This window comes from Paramisgurnus dabryanus, chromosome 17, assembly GCF_030506205.2.
Source record: "Paramisgurnus dabryanus chromosome 17, PD_genome_1.1, whole genome shotgun sequence".
NCBI classification, from domain to species: Eukaryota; Metazoa; Chordata; class Actinopteri; order Cypriniformes; family Cobitidae; genus Paramisgurnus; species Paramisgurnus dabryanus.
The window spans coordinates 18313178-18336538 of NC_133353.1; the positions used below are offsets into that span (position 1 = coordinate 18313178).

General features: G+C 43.3%; 1 protein-coding gene across 1 annotated transcript in view; it reads right to left on the reverse strand.

Moving 5' to 3' along the window:
- kif6 (kinesin family member 6) overlaps positions 1-23361 on the reverse strand; it is a 677660-nt gene that overhangs the window by 480254 nt on the left and 174045 nt on the right. The window contains exons 5-6 of the mRNA XM_065274836.2: positions 16031-16140; positions 14656-14785 (exon numbers count right to left, since the gene is read on the reverse strand). Coding sequence (XP_065130908.2) covers positions 14656-14785; positions 16031-16140 — 240 coding nt within the window. The remainder of the gene's footprint in view (positions 1-14655; positions 14786-16030; positions 16141-23361) is intronic.

Sequence of the window (23361 nt, forward strand, 5' to 3'; positions counted from 1 at the left end):
TTTAGATATACTTTTGTAGCCCTTTCCAGCTTTATGTAAGTCAACAATTCTTGATCGTAGGTCTTCTGAGAGCTCTTTTGTGCGAGGCATGGTTCACATCAGACAATGCTTCTTCAGAACAGCAAACTAAAAACTGGTGTGTGTTTTTTATTGGACAGGGCAGCTTTAATCAACACATCCAATCTCATCAGATTGATTGGACCCCAGGTTGGCTGACTCCTGGCTCCAATTAGCTCTTGGAGAAGTCATTAGCCTAGGGTTTCACATACTTTTTCCACCCTGCACTATGAATGTTTACATGTTGTGTTCAATAAAAACATGAAAACATATAATGTTTGTGCGGTATTAGTTTAAGCAGACTGTGTTTCTCTATTGTTGTGACTTAGATGAAGATCAGAACACATTTTATGACCAATTTATGAAGAAATCAAAGTAAGCCCAAAGGGTTCACATACTTTTTCTTTCAACTGTATATACAAACAACAACCAAAGAGTTGCAATTTTGTCTTTACTCTGTCATAACAAACATGTCTTAAACACACAAAGTTATAGCAATCAAAAAGACTGAACAAGACCAGAGTCAAGAGTCAAATTCAACTAAAACAAACATCGATCACAATAGTGGTGACTTTAAATGGAAAAAAAAACTAAAGTAAGAAAATGACTCTACAAGTAAGATGTAAAATGCAGTTTTATGTTTCAGACAGAGATGGTGAGAAAGAGGAAAACAGAGCTTTTAATTCTGCTTCAGTGTTACTTTTTAACACTCTGTAAGATTGGGACAAAATTTACATCCAGCAGTGGTCATTTAACTCTGGGGATTTCTCTATGTGAGGGCTTCCTGGGGGCTAAGTGAGGGCTACCCGTACAGGGCCAGCGCTAAGGGGCCAACGTTAGGCCTCTTACAGGTCTGCATCCCTCTTATCAGTACAAAACTATGAAGTGGAAAAACATATTAACACTTTTTGGACATAAAGTTATATATGTTTATCAGTTTCTTAGTTTAGACAAGTTACATTTTTGAATAGGGTTTCCAAATAAACTGAAAATGTCCTACTGACCTTCATTTCTATTTTGATTATATTGTTAAAGGACAAGTTCGGTATTTTACACTTAAAGCCCTGTTTTTTTTTATGATGAAATAGAAGGGTTTTAAATGAAATTTCGACATATGCGGCTGCCCCGAGAATTTTCGGGTGTTTGTTTTTCACCTCCCACCTCTATAACCGAGTGGTCAAGGGTGTTCACTGATATGCTCACACAAAAATCGCTGCAAAAGACGCATTCCAACAGGTTTTATTGTAGTTTTGTCCAACTCCATTGACTTGTATTAGATGTGCTGTGAGGTACGGTATTACTCCGCGCCGGGAACTTTGTTTCTATTCTTGCAATTGGCAAAGGCGGATTATCGCCACCAGCTGGGCTTGAGTGTTTATTATTCAAGCTCTCAAGGGAAGAATATAGGGGTGTGAGGCGTTTGGAAACATAGGTCCACAAGTTTACAACGAATGGTAAAACACCTGTTGGAAAGCATTGTTTGCAGCAATTTTTATGTGAGCATGTCAGTGAACACCACTGACCACTCGGTGAGTTTCATGTCTTTGTAAATAAAAGTTTAATGCATTTTAGGAAGGATTGTTCCTGTGCACCAATAAAGCCATTATAGAGGTGGGAGGTGATACAAGAAACACCCGAAAATTCTCGGGGCAGCCGCATATGTCGAAATTTCAGTCAAAACCGTTCTATTTCATCATAAACAATCTGAAAACAGGGCTTTAAGTGTAAAATACCAAATTTGTCCTTTAACTTCTTAATAAACCTCAAACAAACATGTATACCAGGGCTATTCAAATCTTACCCTGGAGGGCCAGAGCACTGCAGAGTTTTGCTCCAACCCTGATCAAACACACCTGATTAAGCTGATCAAGGTCTTCATGATCACTAGACAATCACAAGTGGGTAAGTTTGATTAGGGTTGGAGCTAAACTCTGTAGTGCTCCGGCCCTCCAGGGTAAGATTTGAATAGCCCTGATGTATACATTTATTTGTCCTCACATTCTTTACTGTAGTTTCTTCTCACATTCCTTCCTCATTATGCAGCTCATGCAAGCCTTTTGTTTGCTAGCTGTCAATTAATCCTTCTCGCATACAGCCTCTCTAAACAAAAAGTGTCTTGCAATTTCTAAATCAATATATTGTTTTATGTGAATGAGTAGGCAGGATGATTTTCACATAATTTTTAAGAAACAACTCTAGACTACTAGATCCTGTTTAGAAAAGTCTTGTTTAAACATGTTTAGTATGGGTTTTGTGGACTTATATCAGTGACTTAAAAATGTAGCCCTTTTAAAAACCACGCATAAAAAATTTTCTCTCAAAAATACAAACATGTACATACATGTAGCCTATATAATATTTTAGCCCAATTTGTGCTGAACAAAGTGTTATGAGACACTTGCCATTAATATGTTTAAAGCAACTGAAAAAAGACCAAATGTAAGAGCATGTCAGAACCTCTGACAGTGTCCCAAAATGGTCGGACCCCAGAGGGTTAAGCTTTGTATCGTTAGAACCCCAGTCATGTTTTTGAATGGTCGTGCATCATTCCCTCAGTTTCCCCTGAGACGGGTGAAATACAGATTTCAGTGTTGCACTTCCCTCTTTCAATGATGTAAAAATCGTCATTTTGCATCATTGAAGGAAGGAACTGCTGTATCTTTGTAGAGGGTGAAAGTCTACAGACACTCATTACTCATTTTTCCAAGGTAGGGTCTATGGGTGGGACCCACACACGCTAAAGACCTCCTACATATCTGTGGGTGGGACTTACGAAAATATACAAACACAGACAAAAAAAAGAACAGCCCCCATCTTTATGCTAAGCTAAGCTAACAGACGTTGTGGAGTGAGCCAGACTTCATGTCACAATAATAGCGGAAGGTAATCGATATGATATGGAAGAGGGTGATTTCGTAATTGTGATGCTCTAATCTGCTGTTCATGGCACCTTTATGAGCCACAATACAGCAAAGAGCTGAGGCAGATGGAGGAACAGAAGCCAGAGGAGTAGGCCGGAGCCTGGGTTTGGCTGCGTAGAGGAACCCGGGGGAAGACGCTGCAAACCCTCTGCCTTTGCTCCGTAGAGAACCCTGGACTGGCTAGAGCTTGGATGAACTAGTAGTGGTTGTTGTCTCGCTGTGTGCTTTCTGTATACATTTCCGCATCAGATCAGGATATGGACGTTTGTTTGGTGAATGTTCTCGGGCAAGAAGAGGTACTTTGCGCATGTTTGTGCGTGTTTAATTCACACACGTGTTTCGGCCTACGAGCATAAGCGCTGAGCCAGCGCATCTGTGGATCTTTTGCGGTGGACGCGCTTGTGTGCAGGATGCGGCATTTTCTTCTTTGGGAATATACATGTTTGGCCAAGCACTCTCACAAATAAATTAGAAACTGAATGAAGCTTGCTCCTACCCAAGCTTTGTACCGTATATGGACAGCGGCGTCCTGGATACATATTTTAGAATCCTAAACTGGAAGCAACAGCCAAAGCCTGCAGGGATAAACAGACGTCTCACTATGAAGTGAGTGTTCCCTTTCAGTCGGTCACTACGACGTCACGTCGTGACCGACGAATTGGGAATTCGGAACTCGCTTAGAGAGACCAATCTGCTTCGAATACTACTAAAACGCCAATGAACTTGGCATTGAGATATTTGCATAATGCTGGCGCCGCCCCGCCAGGTGCGTATATAAGCAGCAGGTGCAAATAGGGAAATTAGCTTTTTATCGCTTCGAAAGCCGGCAGTATCTGCTACTGAGAAGCTACTTTACTCTGTTGGGATTTGATTGCTGAAGTTGGTTGGACTAGCAGTACCACAGCGGACGCTTCGCTTAATTCCACGGCTCTACACCTGTTTGTTGTTTTGAGTTTAGTGTGTGCGTTGCCTTCCCTGTGCGCATCATCAACTGAGCATCTGAGTGAATTTCCCTAAAAGAGTGATACGAGAGAGCTTTGTGCCTTGTTAAAGGCAGCCACTCTCTCGTATATCCGGACATCAGCGTCCTTTTCAGGATGGCTTTTCGTCCGTGCGATCTTGGGTGCGGCAAATATATGGGTCCGAAGGACGGTCACGAGCGTTGTCTTTCGTGTTTGGGCATCGAGCACGCAGAGGCAGTGTTCGCTGGGGGTAAGTGTTCTCACTGCGAGAACATGTCCCTTGTGGATTTGCGTAGACGGTTGTCTTTCCTCCGGGAAAAGCGCAACCCTCGTCATGCGAGTGTTGAACGCCGCCACGGTGCGACTGTGAAGCTCTCGAGGGACGACCTGCGCATCACTGTGCTGAGCCGGTCGGGGGATTCGTCCCTCATGCTCTCAGCCTCCTCATCCACAGCCGGTTGATGTGCCGATGGAGACTTCAGCGTCGTGTTCTACGATGTCTCTAGAATCCATCGTGCCTCCCTCCGGGTCCACCGACGCCGCAGCATCCGAGGGTGGGCCTCCTCCCCCTGATGTGGACCCCGACGCCCTTCCTCCCTCTGGTCGGGTTGGGACGCCGGAGTTCGATCCAGAGATGGTGGCCGTGCTCGCTCGAGCGGCGGAGACCGTAGGGTTAGAGTGGGTTCCCCCCCTCAGCCCGAGCCGTCCCGCCTGGATGATTGGTTCTTTGGAGCTGCCCGGGTGTCACAACCCTCTCCACCGGTGCCTTTCTTCCCCGAGGTGCACGAGGAGCTGACTAGAACCTGGAAGTCGCCGTTTTCTACCAGATTACGGCCGTTTCAGCCCTCCCCCCTCACCTCCCTCACCAGCGGAGCCGCTAAGGGTTATACGGGGATCCCTCCCGTGGAGCGCGCGGTCGCGATGCAGCTGTGTCCGGCTAACACTCCCTCTTGGAAGGACCGCCCAACCCTCCCCTCTCGTGCCTGCAGACAGTCCTTCGGTTTAACGGGCGCTGCCCACCAGGCATGTGGAGAGGCGGCTTCAGCCCTGCACGCAATGGCGTTGCTGCAGGTTCACCAAGCGAAGGCCTTGAGGGATCTGCACGAGGGAGGACACGACTCGCCTGTCCTTTTGGAGCTCCGGGCTGCCACTGACCTGGCTCTTCGCGCTACGAAGGTGACAGCGCAGGCGATTGGTCGTGCCATGTCCACGATGGTGGTCCAGGAACGCCACTTATGGCTATGTCTGGCGGACATGTCGGATGCGGAGAAGAATAAGTTCTTGGACGCTCCAGTGTCCCAGGCTGGCCTCTTCGGTGAGTCGGTGGAGTCCTTCGCCCAGCAGTTCTCCGCCGCCCAGAAGCAGACGGAGGCGATCGCTCAGATCATGCCCCGGCGCAAGCGACCTGCATCTCGCCCTCCAGCGCCGGCGGGCCCGTCTGCTCCTCACCGAGGGCGCCCTGCGGCGGCTGCCTCCACCCCCCCACTAGAACATCTTCCAGGCCACGGAGGGGGAACAGCCGTCGGCAGCCCGCCCCGCCCGCTTCCCGTGGTAAACGGAAATCGAAGCGACCCTGAGACGGGCGACCTGGATTTGGATGGGATCACTCTTCGGGAGACGGTGACGGCATCGCTCCCTCCACCGGTAGAGGGCCGGGTGGAGAATCTTTGGTTTCGTTTTGTTTCTGTTCCGCCGGCTTCTCAGCCGGCACCCACAAAACCACAAAAAGAGTGCATTCCTATTCCTTCTCCAGGTCTTCAGAGGATCGAGAGAGATGTGAGCGGGCATTCACATGCTCTTTCTCCCTCTCCTCTATCGCCAGCGGGTGTCCTGAGGAGTCCCAGCTCTCCGCTGAGGAGACGGGACCACCAGCACCCTCATCGGAGTCTGTGCTCTCCGCTGAGGAGACCAGACGACCGTCACCCTCAGCGGGCTCAGGTCAGTGTCACACACACACATACTGTAGATACTTATGCTGTCTCAGCAGACGTACCGGCAGTACCACCTGTCCCGCTCCGCCGCCCCCCCACGGGTACCCCGGTAGTGCCGTTAATTCCCCTCGTACGGTCCCTGGGGGCTTGGCTTCAGCTTCCCAGCCCGTCTCGTTGGGTTTTACGCACTGTCCGCCTCGGTTACGAAATACAATTCAGCCGGCACACACCCAAATTCTCGGGCATTCGTTTCACCACGGTGAAAGCGTCCGATGCACATGTACTGCGTGCAGAGGTCGAAGTCCTGCTGGCGAAGGACGCGATCGAGCCGGTCCCTCCAACTGAGATGAGTTCGGGCTTCTACAGCCCGTATTTTATAGTACCCAAAAAGGGCGGGGGGTTGCGACCGATCTTGGATTTGCGCGTTCTGAACAAATCTCTGCAGAGGAGGTCTTTCAGGATGATAACACCGAAGCAAATATTCAATTCAATTCGCCCCCAAGATTGGTTTGCGGCAATAGACCTGAAAGACGCGTACTTTCATGTGTCCATTCTCCCTCGTCACAGACCGTTTCTCCGGTTTGCGTTCGAGGGACGGGCATACCAGTACAAAGTTTTACCGTTCGGGCTGTCTCTCTCTCCCCGTGTGTTCACAAAAGTAGTGGAGGCGGCGTTAAAACCCCTCAGAGAGAGCGGTGTTCGCATTTTAGCTTACCTCGATGATTGGCTTATAATAGCGCATTCTCGGCGGACGCTTTGCGAGCACAGAGATTTAACGCTTCGGCATCTCGCCCGTTTGGGTCTTCGGGTCAACTGGGAAAAGAGCAAACTCTGTCCCACGCAGAGGATCTCTTTTCTCGGGATGGAACTGGACTCGATCGATTTATCGGCGCGTTTGACAGAAGAGCGCGTCCAGTCAATTCTGACTTGCCTCGGTTCATTTCGAGGGAAGAATGCGGTCCCGCTGAAACAATTTCAAAAGCTCCTGGGGCATATGGCAGCAGCAGCGGCTGTGACACCGCTCGGGCTGCTCCATATGAGACCGCTTCAGCGTTGGCTTCACGATCAAGTCCCGAGGAGAGCGTGGCGCGCCGGCATCCATCGTGTAACTATTACACCTGCGTGTCGCCTAACATTCCCCCCGTGGTCGGACCCCGCGTTTCTCAGGTCCGGTGTGTCCATGAGACAGATCGCTCGGCATGCTGTTGTACATACAGATGCGTCCGACACGGCCTGGGGTGCCACGTACGACGAGCTTACAGCTTCAGGGGTGTGGACAGCACCCCAGTTGCACTGGCATATCAATTGCCGAGAGTTGTGGGCAGTATATCTGGGACTTGTACGCTTCGCTACGGAGCTGCGAGGGAAGGATGTACTAGTACGCACCGACAACACTGCGACCGTTGCGTATATCAACCGTCAAGGCGGTTTGCGCTCCCGTCACCTGTCGCATCTCGCTCGTCATCTCCTCCTTTGGAGTCAGAAGCATCTGAGGTCCCTTCGTGCCATTCACATTCCGGGCTCGCTCAGTACAGCAGCAGACGCGCTTTCTCGAGCTGCGCGCCCCGGCGAATGGCGACTCCACCCCCAGACGGTCCAGCTAATTTGGAAGAACTTCGGTCGTGCGCAGATAGACCTGTTTGCGTCGCCGGACGATACCCACTGTCGCCTATTTTATTCACTAACTGTCATAAAGTCCGTTCACGGAAGGGAACTTTATTGCCTTTATTGTTTGTTTTCGGCGGACCATTAAACAGTTGCCACTGACCTGAGAGCTGTGACAGACAGCTGAGCTCTCTGATATCGTTCATGTTGTGCGTTCATGTCAAATATGTGAGTAATCACGCATATTGTTACATCTTTAGCACCTTGTGCCTGCTATTGTGAATGCTCGATGTTATGCCAGTGTTTATATATGCAAATGACGATCGCGACGCGATCGCAGTAATCTGATATGTATATTAGCCATGTTAGCATTGTACACGCTGATGCTCACGTGCAACCATGTGCTTCGCACTATCGCACTATATTTAATAACTGTTTGAGTTCATGTTATATACTGTTAATTTACTTAACTAAACTAATAGTTATGTGTAATGTTTACATGACTGTTTTAATCACATAACTTAAACTTAACTACTTAAGTGAATGTATACAGATTTATTCATTTATATGTTTATTTTACAGACCACAACATAATTCATCATTACTCTCCATACTCCTACCAATGTATATGGCTATCATTGCTTGGCTGCTTAATTATAATAAATAGAAGTTTGAGGAATTACTTCTCCATTGACTGATTCTCTAACAGGAATCTTTATCCTTATTTATCCACTATGAGAACAGCGAATTAAACTAGATGTGGGAAGGCTTGCACACACTAACCGAGGGCAGCCTCGGCGTGGACGCTTTGGCACACAGCTGGCCTCGGGGGATGCGCAAATACGCATTCCCCCCAGTGAGCTTAATCGCACAGACACTGTGCAAAGTCAGGCAGGACGAGGAGAGCCTTTTACTGATCGCCCCATATTGGACGAGCAAGAATTGGTTTCCAGAATTAATGCTCCTCGCGACAGCCCCTCCCTGGCGGATTCCCCTGAGGAAGGACCTTCTTTCTCAAGGAGGGGGTACATTATGGCACCCGCTCCCCGACCTGTGGGATCTCAATGTGTGGTCGTTGAGCGCACGCAAGGTTTAGGTGATTTACCGCAAGCGGTATCTAACACAATCGACGCGGCACGAGCTCCGTCCACCAGACGGGCTTACGCGTTTAAATGGAACCTTTTCGTCACCTGGTGCTCTTCGCAACACGAGGACCCCAGAGAATGCCCTATTAACATCGTGCTTTTATATCTTCAACATAGGTTAGACGGTAGGCTGTCACCCTCCACCATTAAAGTTGATATCGCTGCTATTTCTGCTCATCACTCACTTATCAACGGCAGATCAGTTGGCCAGCATGATTTGGTTATTAGATTTTTAAGAGGCGCTCGTAGGCTAAACCCCTCGCGCCCTCCTTCTATTCCTCCCTGGGACCTGTCCATGGTGCTGAAAGCCCTTCAGGCCCCCCCGTTCGAGCCTTTGCAGTCTGCGAGTCTGAAGCTTTTATCAATGAAAGCTCTGACCCTGCTAGCATTGGCTTCAGTGAAGAGAGTAGGGGATTTACATGCATTCTCTGTTGACGATTCGTGCCTTCAGTTTGGTCCTGCTGCCTCGAGCGTAACATTGAGGCCCAGACCAGGCTACGTGCCCAAAGTTCCCACCACTCCTTTCAGAGATCAAGTGGTGAGCTTGCAAGCGCTGCCCCCGGAGGAGGCAGACCCAACCATGGCTTTGTTGTGCCCCGTACGCGCACTGCGATTCTACGTGGACCGCACGCAAAGCCTCAGGACCTCAGACCAGCTCTTTGTTTGTTATAGTGGCCAGCAGAAAGGGAAAGCTGTCACTAAGCAGAGGATGTCTCATTGGATAGTTGATACTATCGCCCTGGCTTATAATCTTCAGGGTATTCCTTGCCCCTTTAATTTGAGAGCGCACTCCACACGGAGTGTTGCCTCATCTTGGGCTCTCGCTCGTGGTTCCTCGCTAACAGACATCTGCAGAGCTGCTGGTTGGGCGACACCTAATACGTTCATTAGATTCTACAGTGTTCGTATCGAGCCTGTATCCTCTCGTGTTCTTTCCTCACCAGGGGGAGCACGGAGAGCAGTCTCGCAGGTCAGCTTGCAGCCTCCAACTGATGCTTCATAACTGTGTCAGTATGGAAGGCCTTCAGAGCAAAAATGCGTAATGGTTTGAATTGTTCTTCCTCCGCTGCCTTGGCAGCCTTTGTTGCGGAGCATTGGCTGTCAGCCTTCACTAGCTGTATCCTCGCGAACCTACGTGTTGGCTCGGGCTCCACATTGTGTCCCACCGGGTTCCTTTGTGAGTATTTTTCCGTGGGGTTAATCCTACCAGCCCACGTTTCCCTTAGCAAAGCACTGCTTTGCTTACACAGCCACGGCTGTCTTTATTCCTCAACTACGGTTGACTTTCGCCCACCATTAGCCCTTAAGACGGGCGGTGGCTTCCGCAGCGTTCCTATCCCGCTGAGGTAGGGCGCTTCCCAGTCGCTGGCACCTCTGTGGGGTTAAAGGAACATCTATTGCCCGGCCTTCTGCCCTAAAACCTATCTCCTCCTCCTTAAGTGGAACCGGAGGGCTTTTACGCAGACACTGGAAGAGGTCAGCCCCTAGTGGCGTTTTGGTAGGGATTCCCAATTCGTCGGTCACGACGTGACGTCGTAGTGACCGACTGAAAGGGAACGTCTCGGTTACGGATGTAACCCTCATTCCCTGAAGGAGGGAACGGAGACGTCACGTCCTGTCGCCACAGGTGCTGCCACCTGCTGTTACGGCCGGTCTCACTTTCCGGCTTTCTCAGCGAAAAAGAAGCTAATTTCCCTATTTGCACCTGCTGCTTATATACGTACCTGGCGGGGCGGCGCCAGCATTATGCAAATATCTCAATGGCAAGTTCATTGGCGTTTTAGTAGTATTCGAAGCAGATTGGTCTCTCTAAGCGAGTTCCGAATTCCCAATTCGTCGGTCACAACGTGACGTCTCCGTTCCCTCCTTCAGGGAACGAGGGTTACATCCGTAACCGAGACATTTCTATGTACACAATAGCATATCTGAGCAGTGTTTCAATTAAGGGGAGTGGTTTGCAGAGCTGTGCATTGTGGTGCATTGTGGGAGTTGTAGTTTTCCATACAAATGTGCCCTAAAGTCATCTAAATTTATGTTACATTTTGACTACAAATATTACTGACTTTCAATAGAGATTAATGTTTCTACCGATGAAATGTCCCTTTAACTCATCGCTAAAACTAGGGTATGTTCCAACAGCTTTCAAACTAGCAGTTATTAGAGCGCTGATTAAAAAACCACACCTTGACCAGGGGGATCTTAATAATTTTAGACCAATCTCAAATCTCCCCTTTCTTTCTAAAATATTAGAAAAGGTAATGGCAAGTCAGCTATGTGCATTCTTGGTAAATGGTAAATGGACTGCATTTATATAGCGCTTTAACAGACCTATGGCAATCCAAAGCGCTTTACAACCCATTCACTCACACATTCATACACCGACAGCTACTGATGGGAGAAATTAAGCTTTTCGAAGCTTCGAATCAATTGAACCAATTGCTTCGAAAATTGATTCAGTTTTTCGAAGCAGTTCGAAACACCATACACGCTGGCGACCCCTGCTGGTCAAAATAGTGTAAAATCAGATATGTCCAAACATTTTACACTTTTTTTAACAAAATAATAGGAAGATTTGTATTAAAATATGTTAAAAAAATTATTTAACTTAAGACAGTTAAAAGTCTATTATGTGTTTTTAGTTTTACTTAGGGCAAACAAATCATTAAAACTAACTACTCTTTTAATCATGCACATTTTTGTCATTAAATCTGTCTATAAACAAAAAGTAGACAAAATGGCATTGTTATTAGTCAGAAGGATGAATGTTTTATGAACTTTCATAATAAAACTGACCCGAGTTCACCTAAACATATTAGACACTGGTCATGTGATCAACTCCCCCTAGTGGTGAACCATCGGATTTTCGAAACGTTTCGAAACAATTATGACGTAATGAAGCCTCGTTTTCTAAAATCACGTGACTTGGGCCAGTTTGAAACAAGCTCCAAACCACTGATTCGAAACAAAAATTTTTTAAATGTTTCGAAGCCTCATGATGCAGTGCTTCGAAAACGACCATCACTACCGACAGCGGTATCAGCCATGCAAGGCGCCAGCCAGCTTGTCGGGAGCAGCTGGGGTTAAGTGTCTTGCTCAAGGACACCTCGACACTTGGTCCGGTGGAGCCGGTGATGGAACCACCAACCTTCCGGTTTGTAGTTAACCTACATGAACCACTAGGCCACTGCCTCCCCAGTGAATTATTCATTCTAGTGAATTCTGGTGAATAATAGTATGCATTCCCATTAATAAAAGTTCCCATCAGGATTCAGGCCTCACCATGGCATGGAGACAGCAGTGCTTAAGAGTTACAAATAACCTCCTCTTAACATCTGATCGTGGTGAAATCTCAATTCTTATATTACTAGACCTTAGTGCAGCCTTTGACACAATAGATCACACAATCTTACTCAATAGACTAGAAAACTTTGTTGGCATTAGTGGTCAGGCGTTAGCCTGGTTTAGATCGTATCTAACAAACCGCTATCACTTTGTGTAAATGAGAAAGAATCATATCACTCCCTGGTTAAATATAGCGTACCGCAAGGATCAGTTCTAGGTCCTATTCTCTTTATATATGTTACCTCTAGGAGACATAATAAGGAAACATAACATAAGTGTTCACTGCTAGGCAGATGATACCCAGCTTTACATGTTCTCACATCCTTGCGAAACACACCAGTTTTCTAAGCTAACAAACTATATTAGCGATATTAGTGACTGGATGGAACATAACTTCCTTATGCTAAACTCCAATAAGACAGAGATACTTATTATTGAACCGAATCGTTCCAAACAAAATATGTCAGGTTACAAGTTGCCCATTGATGGCTGCACCTTGGTGCCATCTTCCACAGTTAAGAACCTAAGTGTGATGTTCAACAGCAATTTATTCTTCGATAGTCATTTCTCCAATGTCTGCCGCACACTTCATGTGGGTAAACTTCATGTGGCGCCACAAGAACCAGGAAGCAGATGACATCCAAATCCAGTGAGAACGATTCAAGGAATCATAAGAGGAGACTGCTTCCGAAATGCTCTCACAGCACTTTGATGTCATCCTGTCGGTTCTTGCAGTTGCATTTGCGTGTGGTCACAAAAGCCACACAAACAACAGTGCTAAATGCGGCCGCTGTTTCTGTCAGATCGGCACTTAAGCCGGGTATTCGCTTCTCATTGTGTGAGTATTTTTACCGCTTTATTGGCCTTAAATAAACATATGCGTAAAAAATCCTGTCTTTGCAAGTATCCTCATATAAACACGACCATTTAGGTCTTAGGAGAAAGTAAAAGGCAGAAACATTGCGCACAAAATAGCACATCAGCGCTGCCTCTATTGTGACATAATATTTTGTTGATAAAGGTACAGTCATTTAATTCACAACTGTCACTATGGTTACAGACATACTGTGCAAATTGTACACGAGTTTGACTTGAGTTACTCGTTCAGGGTTTATATTCATACATAACGTTACTGTATTAGAGCTGTGACTGTAAACTGTGTGTGAACAGACCCTGGATTATTCGTTTATGTGTACTGAATAATATGATATTAAAAAGTTGTATTTGTTCAAATTAGTAAATGCATTATATAACATGAACAAACAATGAAAAATATAGAGTATATAAGCATTAATTAATTCTTGTTTATGTCATTACAGTAATTGATGGTTGTTCATGAATGATAACAGTTTCAATTTAAAAAACTGTTTTGATTAAACAAATTATTAGTAAATGCTAAAATAAATACATTTACTATTAATAAATAATTAATAAAAGATTCATAAAAGGTGGTGATATTCATGTTTTCTTTTTATATAGTGAGTTATTTAGCTGTTTCACTTTCATCTTAAATGCCATGCAAACTACATCTACCTATATATGCCACAGGAGACTTTAATATGGAATTAAATGGCAAAAAAATCTCCCCTTAAAATGTTGTTGGTCTCGCCTACATTACGTTTCAGTTAAAGGAATATGACTTGGCCTGAAAAATTTCAGCCAGAAGAATTTTTTTCACTTTAATCCATGCTTTACGGTCCGCATAGATATATACACGGTCCGGACCTCCCGCTAGCTTCTAGCAATTAGCACACGGTCCACAAGCAGTATACATCACCCGCCGGGTCTTAATTTCTGTAATTTGCGAAAATAATGCGTTTGAAAATGTTTATAACGGGAATATTTTAGTATTGTCCAGGGAAAACGAGTGTATTGTTGAGACTGCTACATCACAATTTACGCTGGAATCTTTGTGTGTCATGATGAGTTTGACACACCGAGACCGGGCCTTACCGCCCCGGCTTTTCTGACGAGGCTAACCCCCGAGCCTCTTATAACTTTACGGTCCGGACCTCCCGCTAGCTTCTAGCAATTAGCACGCGGTCCACAAGCAGTATACATCCCCCGCCGGGCCTTAATTTCTGTAATTTGCAAAACTAATGCGTTTGAAAATGTTTTATTATGGGAATATGTTAGCATTGTCCAGGGAAAACGAGTTTATTGTTGTGACTGCTAACGTAACATCACAATTTAATCTGGAATCATTGTGTGTCATGAGTTTCTTCTCCTGTAGTGTACTTATTAGTGATACTTTTCTGCATGATTTGTCTGTTGGCAACATAAACCGTTAATAATAATAATATATAAAATAATAACACAGTATGGTCTGTACTGCTCACGATACCACTGAGCACGTGCACGGGCACATGACGTTAGTAGTGGGGCGTGATCAAAGGAGCAGCAGCTCATAAATATGTAATGACTAGCTCAAAACGGCAGAATCTGAAATGCCCTGAAACAGAGGCTCCTAGAGATGGGTAACAAACTTTTACCCTACAAGCTATTTCGAGCAAACAACTTTTGAAACATGCTTTATGGAACTCATACACCTATATAACTTGTGGAAAAGCAGTCATAATATGGGCACTTTAAAGACCACATATGTACAATCCTAAACCACGGATGAGTACCTAAAAAGTGCCAAGCCCACAGAGAGCTCAGTCAATGTTTAAATTCAAACTGATGTCCTCACCTCTGCAATTATACGATTAGTGTCTCCTAAAAAAAGCAAATCCAAAGCTTGCTCTTCATTTGCCGCTTGTTGCAATGACAGGTTCTTAAGGTGAATGTTCTGGTCTGAGTCTTCCATGATGGTCACCTTCCTAGTAAATAACAAATTATAAAAAAAGGAAACTCAATTACAATACAAACAAAATAGGTTTTAGTTCAAAGTAAACTGGAGTAGTTAAAACCAAATATATAAACAAATCAAGTAAAATTCAGCATTGTAAATGCACATCACATAATTTTTAACCTTCGTATACCCAAAGTTCGTCCCTCTGTTGGTTATTGTTCTTTTCTGCTGCATATGATTGGAATCAACTGCAGCAGACGTTAAAGCTTAGCTCATTTATTTCGCTTTCTTCCTTTAAAAATTTACTTCAGTCAGTAATACATGATCATTGTACATGTTTTTAATTATTTGTTTGTTTTTATGTCACTGTTTATAGCTGTGTTATTTGTATTTCTTATGTTTTTTGTATTGTACTGTTTTTATACTGCCTCTTGGCCAGGTCGTCAGAAAAAATTAGCCAATATAGTTTTTACCAGCTTGATTGGTATATGACATTAGGATTAGCAAGAGTGATTAGTAAGCCCTGTGGCCGGTTGCATAAAACTTTAAGACTAGTCTTAAAAGTTAGTCATGAATTTTTTTCTTCAAGACTGATCATAACTGTTTTAAGTATGTTACATAGAAAGGTAGATTAGTCTAATTTAAATCCATATAGTTAGACTGATTGGCCCTAACTAATTGCTAGTTAGTCAGAATCATTCATAAGACGCAGTCTTAATGTCACAGCTATGTTTATGCAACCGGCCACTGGTCTCAAATGCTTTTAAGACCAGGCTGTTAATCTGTTCTCTTGAAAAGTAAATAAACACATACTTTTCCTTGTATGCTTGCCCTGAAAGTGTATAAATGAAAATGAAAAAAAAAAAACATGTAAATCTCATATTATTAAAATATGAGTATTTAAATTACAGGCAATAATTATGATGGACTTAAATTTTTACGACCCTGTCTGTCAAAATGACAATACATCTAATGCAACCTCTGCCTCACAAATGTATCCTTGTGCACATGCAAACATTACTACTAAACTAGCCCTTCTTTCTAGTTGTCCAACAATATTCATATTAAATAACATTTTAAACGTAACGTTTATGCTTCCTTTAGATGACTGCAGTATTTGGAATCCAATTGTGGTGATATTTGAAAACATTTACTACAATAAACTATCCTTACCCACTTCAGACAAGGAGCCATCTCACATCATGTGAAATAATACATAGTTAAATTACGTTTTTAATTTCTGAAACTTGAAAGAGTCAGAAGGGAAACTAACGGTAAGTCCTCCAGACGAGATGCTTCATGTTGGGGATTCAGTAGATCGTAGCCAGCTTCATTGTAGATTTCCAGGTAAGATATGTGGGTCGTATAGATTATAGTGCTGTCCTGTAAACAGAAACACTCTTTGAGTAAGGTACAGTGACCTTCCTGAGATAACATCCTTGTTCATCCTAAAACAACATTCCTACAGATTTTAGGGTTAGGTTTAGTGTGGATGTTATTGGATGTAAGTGTACACACAATTGTATATAGCATGTAATTGTGTTAAGCAGCAGCCATATTGTGTGTCTAAAACAAATTTCCTTCGGGACAATAAAGTTTATCTTATCTTATCTTATCTTAATTCTTATCAATTTATTATTATATAAGGGGCAGGTTATGGTTAGGGAATGGGTTAGAAATTAATTTCTGCTTCATAACTACCAAAAGATTCCATAGACATGCCTTACACAGCAAATTCTAAATGTGCTAAAGTATACCAAACATATACTCAAAATTCTTGTTAAAGGTGAAATCTGGCATTCCTGTGCCACCAAACAGAACCAAACAGAATTAAAAGCATGAAGTGTATTTGTAAGGATTTTCTTCTTTTTCTTTATTATTATTATTATCAGAAATCCCACTAACACCTAAGGCACATTCATACAGTAGGATGAAGTCCAGTATATTGCAAACAGGGGCAACTATCTTTATGCTTACTTTTTCCAAACCAAAAACTCTCCTGTCCCCTAACTTTGAGCACCACTGCACGTCTATTATTACATATCGTTTTTTTATCTATCTAAAATATGTAAAACACATTTTCATATAATGGAGGATTAAATCAATATATTTATTAACCTTATGCTCCACTCTTACGTCATAATGACGCACCCAACACAAGGCAGCTGTCACCCTATCATCACTAGGGATCACGGGTATTCCCCTCCAATGGTTTAAATCTTATCTCTCCGAGAGATCCTTCAGGGTGTCATGGAAGGGTGCGTGGTCCACAGCTCACCAGATGGTCACTGGGGTTCCTCAGGGATCAGTGCTTGGTCCACTCCTTGTCATCTACACCAGTGGTTCTCAACTTCAGTCCTCGGGACCCACTGCTCTGCATATTGTGCATGTCTCCCTTATTTAACACACCTGATTCAGATCATCAGCTCGTTAGGATAGATTCCATGAACTGAACTGAGTGTGGAAGATATGAGAGACATCTAAAATGTGCAGAGCAGTGGGTCCCGAGGACTGGAGTTGAGAACCACTGATCTACACAACATCCTTGGACCTATTATACAGGCACACGGCTTCTCCTACCACTGCTATGTTGATGACACAGACTTTTTTTAATTTCACCCAAATGATCACACCATAGTAGCTCGTATTACAGCTTGCTTAGAAGACATCCTGGTTTGGATGAAGAAACACCACCTCCAACTGAACCAACTGAGTTGATTGTTTTTCTAGCACAACCCACACAACCATTTCTCCTTCCAAAACGGCAAGAAACCTCACGTTTAGTCTTAGATGGCGAACTGTCTTTCTCCTATAACATTGCAAAGACGATCCATTAAACCACTACAAATGGTTCAGAACGCAGCTGCTCTGCTCATTTTTCAGAAGCTTAACAGGGCTCATGTAATGCCGCACTTTATCTCTCTCCAATGGCTACCGATTGAAACGCGCATCAGGTGCAAGTCCCTCAGACTCACTTACAAAACTTTCACTGGGACCGCACCAGCATACTTTCACACCTTCATATATTCCTACACCCCATCCAGAACCTTACGTTTAGAGTGGTGCCTTTTGTTACTTTCAGAAAGAGGCACTAAATCATGTTACTGCTTAATCTCCTTCACTTCTCCCTGCTGGTGGAATGACCTTCCTGTTGCAATCCGGTCCGCCACATCACTTCAAAAAACACCTCTTCTTCTCCCTTTTCAGTAAAAAAAAAAAAAAATCCACTAAACAAGGCCATAACTATAAAAGAAAACTAAAAAAACCACAAATCGGGCTATTAAGTCCCAAACACGGAGTAAAAATCTCTTATTAAAATATATATAAAAAAGTATTACATAATGGGGGTGGTTGGGGGTGGGACTTTGGTTCTTTTAAAAGATTCAGTGTGGCGGTCAGTGACTTATCCTAGTTGTCCCTAAACCAAACTGTGAAGAGTCTGTCACAGAGAGGGACATTGCATCTTCAAGACCTAAACTAACTCTTTCTTTTCTCTCGAACAGGAATTGTTTAGAATAGTGAAAACTTGTATTTTGTTATAAGCACCTTTTGTACAATTTCCTTCCTATGACACATCGCTTTTATTTAGGGTTGTCAATCGATTAAACATTTTAATCTAATTAATTACATACTCTGTGATTAATTAATCTAAATTAATCGCATACATAATTTTTGCTGTTAAAGTATTAAATATTTCAATTTAAATGAATCAGTGAATAATCAGCATTAGTGACAAGTTCAAAAACTTTTATTATTACAGTATTTTCACTGTTCAAATAATGGCCATAACAAATCAACAAAATGACATACAGTAATATGCTAAGGAAATCAATTCAAAAGTGCTTTAGGAAGATTATTTACCAAAAGTTTAACAGTGCAATATCAAATGTGGTTAAATGTGTTCGAACAGCCACAGGCGACCGCCTTCTCTCCGCCCATTTATCTAATCTGAGGTACTGAGCACAATATTTTACGTCTTTTCTGACTTCTGGCGCGAACACACGGTAAAGAGCGCTATTTTAGCCTTTCATTGATAAAACTAAACCGGCTGATCTCTGCAGTTTCATTTTGCAAGCGTGTGAAAGTTGCGCAATCCTATGTCATCAATTGCGCTGAAAAATTCAGAGAAAGCTCTAACATACAGATGTGGCCTTTAAAAACGCGCGTTTTCTCCCACGGCATTCGCCAAATAGTCTTGCGGAGTCTCGCAGAATTCTGCAAGTGTTTTCGGGGGGGGGGGGCTACTTTCCCTTTTCCCTTAATGTGTTTCGCTTCACAGAAAATCCACCAGGTGGCGCATAAAAAACTAAATTTTTATATGCGTTGTCATTGCGGTTGTTTCCAGAAGTTAATAAGGGAATTGCTGAATATTTAACATTTCTATTAAAACAGCAAAGTGACGTCAACCCATTCTTGCCAGCATAACAGCTCATACATCTATTAAGATGACTGTACGTGCAATGCGCATTTATACTAAGTGCAACAGAGAATTTAGTGTGAGCCTAATACACTTAACTCTATTTACAATTAATATCTTAATTATTTGTGTTGTCGAATTTTTTTAACACCGTTTCATTGTTCATAAAATTAATAATTATGTCAGTTTTTCTAAAAGTATTAATATTTTAAAGAGATTAATGTGGTATAAAAAATACATGTTTTTTTAAGTTAAAAATGTTGTAAAAATATATTAGTATTCTTATATATTAAGAACAATAATATGACACATGTATATTGCGCTAAAATGCTTTTCATATGGAAAGAGGAATTCTTCTCCACCACCACCTATAAAGTTTAAAAATTATTCTTTAGAAAAACGGCGTTTAGGGGACTTCCGCTTCCGCCCGCATGGAGTGAGCAGCAGAGAAAGGGAGCTCCTCGAATAAATAAGTAATAATTGCTCAATAGACTAATCAGTTGTGCAAACCTTTATCAGTCTTGTTAAGGAGTCTTTGCTACGTATATTTTGACATGAAACCGAGTTCGTGCAAAAAAGTTACATCGGCGAATCAGCGTAATACGAAGGTGGAAAGTGGCGAAAGAAAAATGGACGAACATGTGCAACACGATGATTCTCCTATTTCACTAAGTGCACTTAGAGCAGAACTGCACACACACCGAGAAGCTGTGATTAAGGACATTAAATCACAAATTGAAAACCTACATCTGGAAATGCAAAAGAATCGAGAAGAGATGAAAGCAGACATGCGAGCGCTGCGAGAGGAAATCTTTCCGGAGCTGGCTGCCTTACACAAAGCGCAGGCCGAATCGGTGAGTGAGTGCACGGAGATAGGGAAAGCACTGAGTGAAACGATGGACAGGGTGACCCCACTAGAACAGTCCCATGAAGTCATGACCAAAGAACATAAGAGAATGCGTGAAAAATGCATGGATTTGGAGAATCGAAGTCGGCGACAGAATTTAAGATTCGTTAGGGTTCCAGAAGGAGTGGAGGCAGGAAATCCAATTCGTTTCACTAAAGACTTGCTGATGGAGCTATTCGGAGCCGATTACTTGGGGGATTCCAGTATGACTGTAGACCGTGCGCACAGGACGCTCGCGCCGAAACCGGGAGAGAGGCCCCGAGCAATAATCGCCCGTTTTCACTACTATTCTGACAAGGAAAAAATTCTGAAGCTGTCGAGAAATAAAGGCCGTCTTTACTACAAGGGATCCCCGGTACACATCTTCCCAGATGTGTGTCCAGAGGTTGGCAAACTACGCGCCGCATTCAATCCAGTGAAAGCCAAGCTACGAAACGCCGGGATAAACTATAGTTTGTTCTACCCAGCCAAATTGGCAATCATCGTGGAAGGAATCAGGTACACCTTCGAACACCCTCGAGAAGCTGAGAAATTTGTCGAGAAGAAATTTCAAACCTGATTGCCGAACTGTAGCTTATATATGATAGGCTGAGGTACCGCATCTGTTATCATTTACACTACAGCACGCAAGCAAATACTCATATTATTTAAACACATCTTTGGACTCTTATGGTGACTAAGTCTATATTAGTCAAATCTACCAGGAAAAGAACTGTAATTTAACCTGATAAATGTGTAAGAATTACAAGTGTTAATAGGTCTATAGAGCATTTTTTTCTTTATTATTTTCAGAAACGAGCTAAGTGGTAAGTCAGCGCGATTGCTAACCTTTTTGTTGGAATGATGGTTAAAAAGGGATTTCTAAACCTGCTCTATTTGTTTTTGTATAACTCTCAATCAGAGAAAAGTGAAAGGAGCTACTGTTCAAAATGTTCATGTTGTTCGAAGTTGTTAAAGAAAACGAATTGGCACTTTTTTTTTACTTTTTTCTTTTTTTTACTTTTTTCTCCCCCCCATTTTTTTTCTTCTTTTTTCCACATCCCCTCTTTACAAAAGCAACTCTTTATAATACTTTTCGAGTCTCTTAGCCTGAAATGAGAGTAAATGCTGCCAAGAAAAATTCAGTTCAATTTGTCTCTTGGAATTGTAAGGGGCTTAACGGGGCTATTAAACGAGGTAATGTATTAGCTCACCTTGGAAGACTGGGGGCAGATATCGCGTTTTTGCAAGAAACGCATGTAAGGAACCAAGACCATGGCCGATTAAAAGGAAGGTGGGTGGGACAAATCTTTCATTCAAACTTTAATTTCAAGTCTAGAGGTACAACAATACTCATAAAGAAAAACATTCAATTTACTGCAACAAAAGTTATTTCAGACTCCAGTGGGCGTTATGTTATAATAGCAGGAAAACTCTACAACACACTAGTATTGTTAGTTAATATCTATGCCCCTAATATAGACGATGAACAATTTATATCATCCATTTTAAACATTTTGCCCAACCTAGATACACATAAACTGATAATGGGAGGTGACTTTAATTTAGTTTTAGACCCATTCTTGGACAGATCTTCAAAAAGAACAATACCCCTACCTAAATCAGCCAAATTACTACAAACATTTATGAAAAACTTTAAAATTATTGATCCATGGAGATTTACCTTCCCAAACCAACGAAAATATTCTTTTTTCTCACCCGTCCATCACTCCTATTCTAGGATAGATTTTTTTTTAATTACAGTGCATTGAAAATGCGCTGTACTGTTCTTATTGGGCTTTTTATTATTATTATTAGTGGTGCTTGCATTTATGCAAGGCATCACTATTATTATCTTGCATACTTATTATTAGTGGTGCTTGCATTTATGCAAGGCATCACTATTACTATTGCTCATACTTATTATTAGTGGTGCTTGCATTTATGCAAGGCATCACTATTATTATTGCTCATACTTATTATTTATTTATTTATTATTCTTATATCTGGACACTTTTTCGGCGCGTAACTCGTCCCGCACGGTTTGTCGTAGACCAATGAAACAGTGCTCAAAACGACCGGCTAATTGAGGACACGTCTGCTATGACTTTTATAAGCGATCGGGTGCAAGGTTTTCGAAAGGGGGGCGAAAAACCACCCAAAAAATCCCATTGACTTAACATTACGCCCAACTTTGATGGGTCATAGCTCCGCTCAAGGATTTTGTAGAAACATGTGGGTTACAACATTTGAAGAGGGTGGTAGACTCTGTAAGAACATGGATCACAATGGGGTGTAAGTTGTACCCCTGGGGTGTAAGCGACACCCGAAAATTCCCATTGACTTATAATGGGGCAGGAAACATGCCCATATAAGGGAATAAAACAGTTCCAGATGAGATATCTTTGCTTTACAGTGTCGTAGAGATAAGTGGGTGGGCTCATTTTACTCGGGCATCCAATCAGTCTCTTAGGATCATCCCAGAGCTATTAAGCCACGCCCCTAGCAACAATTTTGGGCACCCTAGCAACATCTCCCATAGACTGCCATTATAAAATGCCCAGATGGATATCTTTGCGCCACAGTGTCATAGAGACATGGGGGTGGGCTCATTTTAATCAGACATCCAATCAGTCTCTCAGGATCCTTACATAGGTATTAAGCCACGCCCCTAGCAACCACTTTTGAGCACCCTAGCAACATAAAATTCAAACAGTTATATCTCGGCATCAGAACATCGTAGAGACACGGGGGTTGGACCGTTTTACTTGTGACTAGGGGTGTAACAATTGGGCACATCATTGGCCACTCCCAAGCCACGCCCCTAGCAACCAAATTTGAGCACCCTAGCAACCGAATAAACAAAGCCTTATATCTCCGCATCAGAACATCGTAGAGACACGGGGTTTGGACCGTTTTACTTGTGACTAGGGGTGTAACAATTGGGCACATCATTGGCCACTCCCAAGCCACGACCCTAGCAACCAAATTTGAGCACCCTAGCAACCGAATAAACAAAGCCTTATATCTCCGCATCAGAACATCTTAGAGACACGGGGTTTGGACCGTTTTACTTGTGACTCGGAGTGTAATCACTGGGCACATCATTGGCCACTCCCAAGCCACGCCCCTAGCAACCAAATACAGTACCCTAGCAACAGAGTAAACAAAGCCTTATATCTCCGCATCAGAACATCGTAGAGACACGGGGGTTGGACCGTTTTACTTGTGACTCGGAGTGTAATCACTGGGCACATCATTGGCCACTCCCAAGCCACGCCCCTAGCAACCAAATACAGTG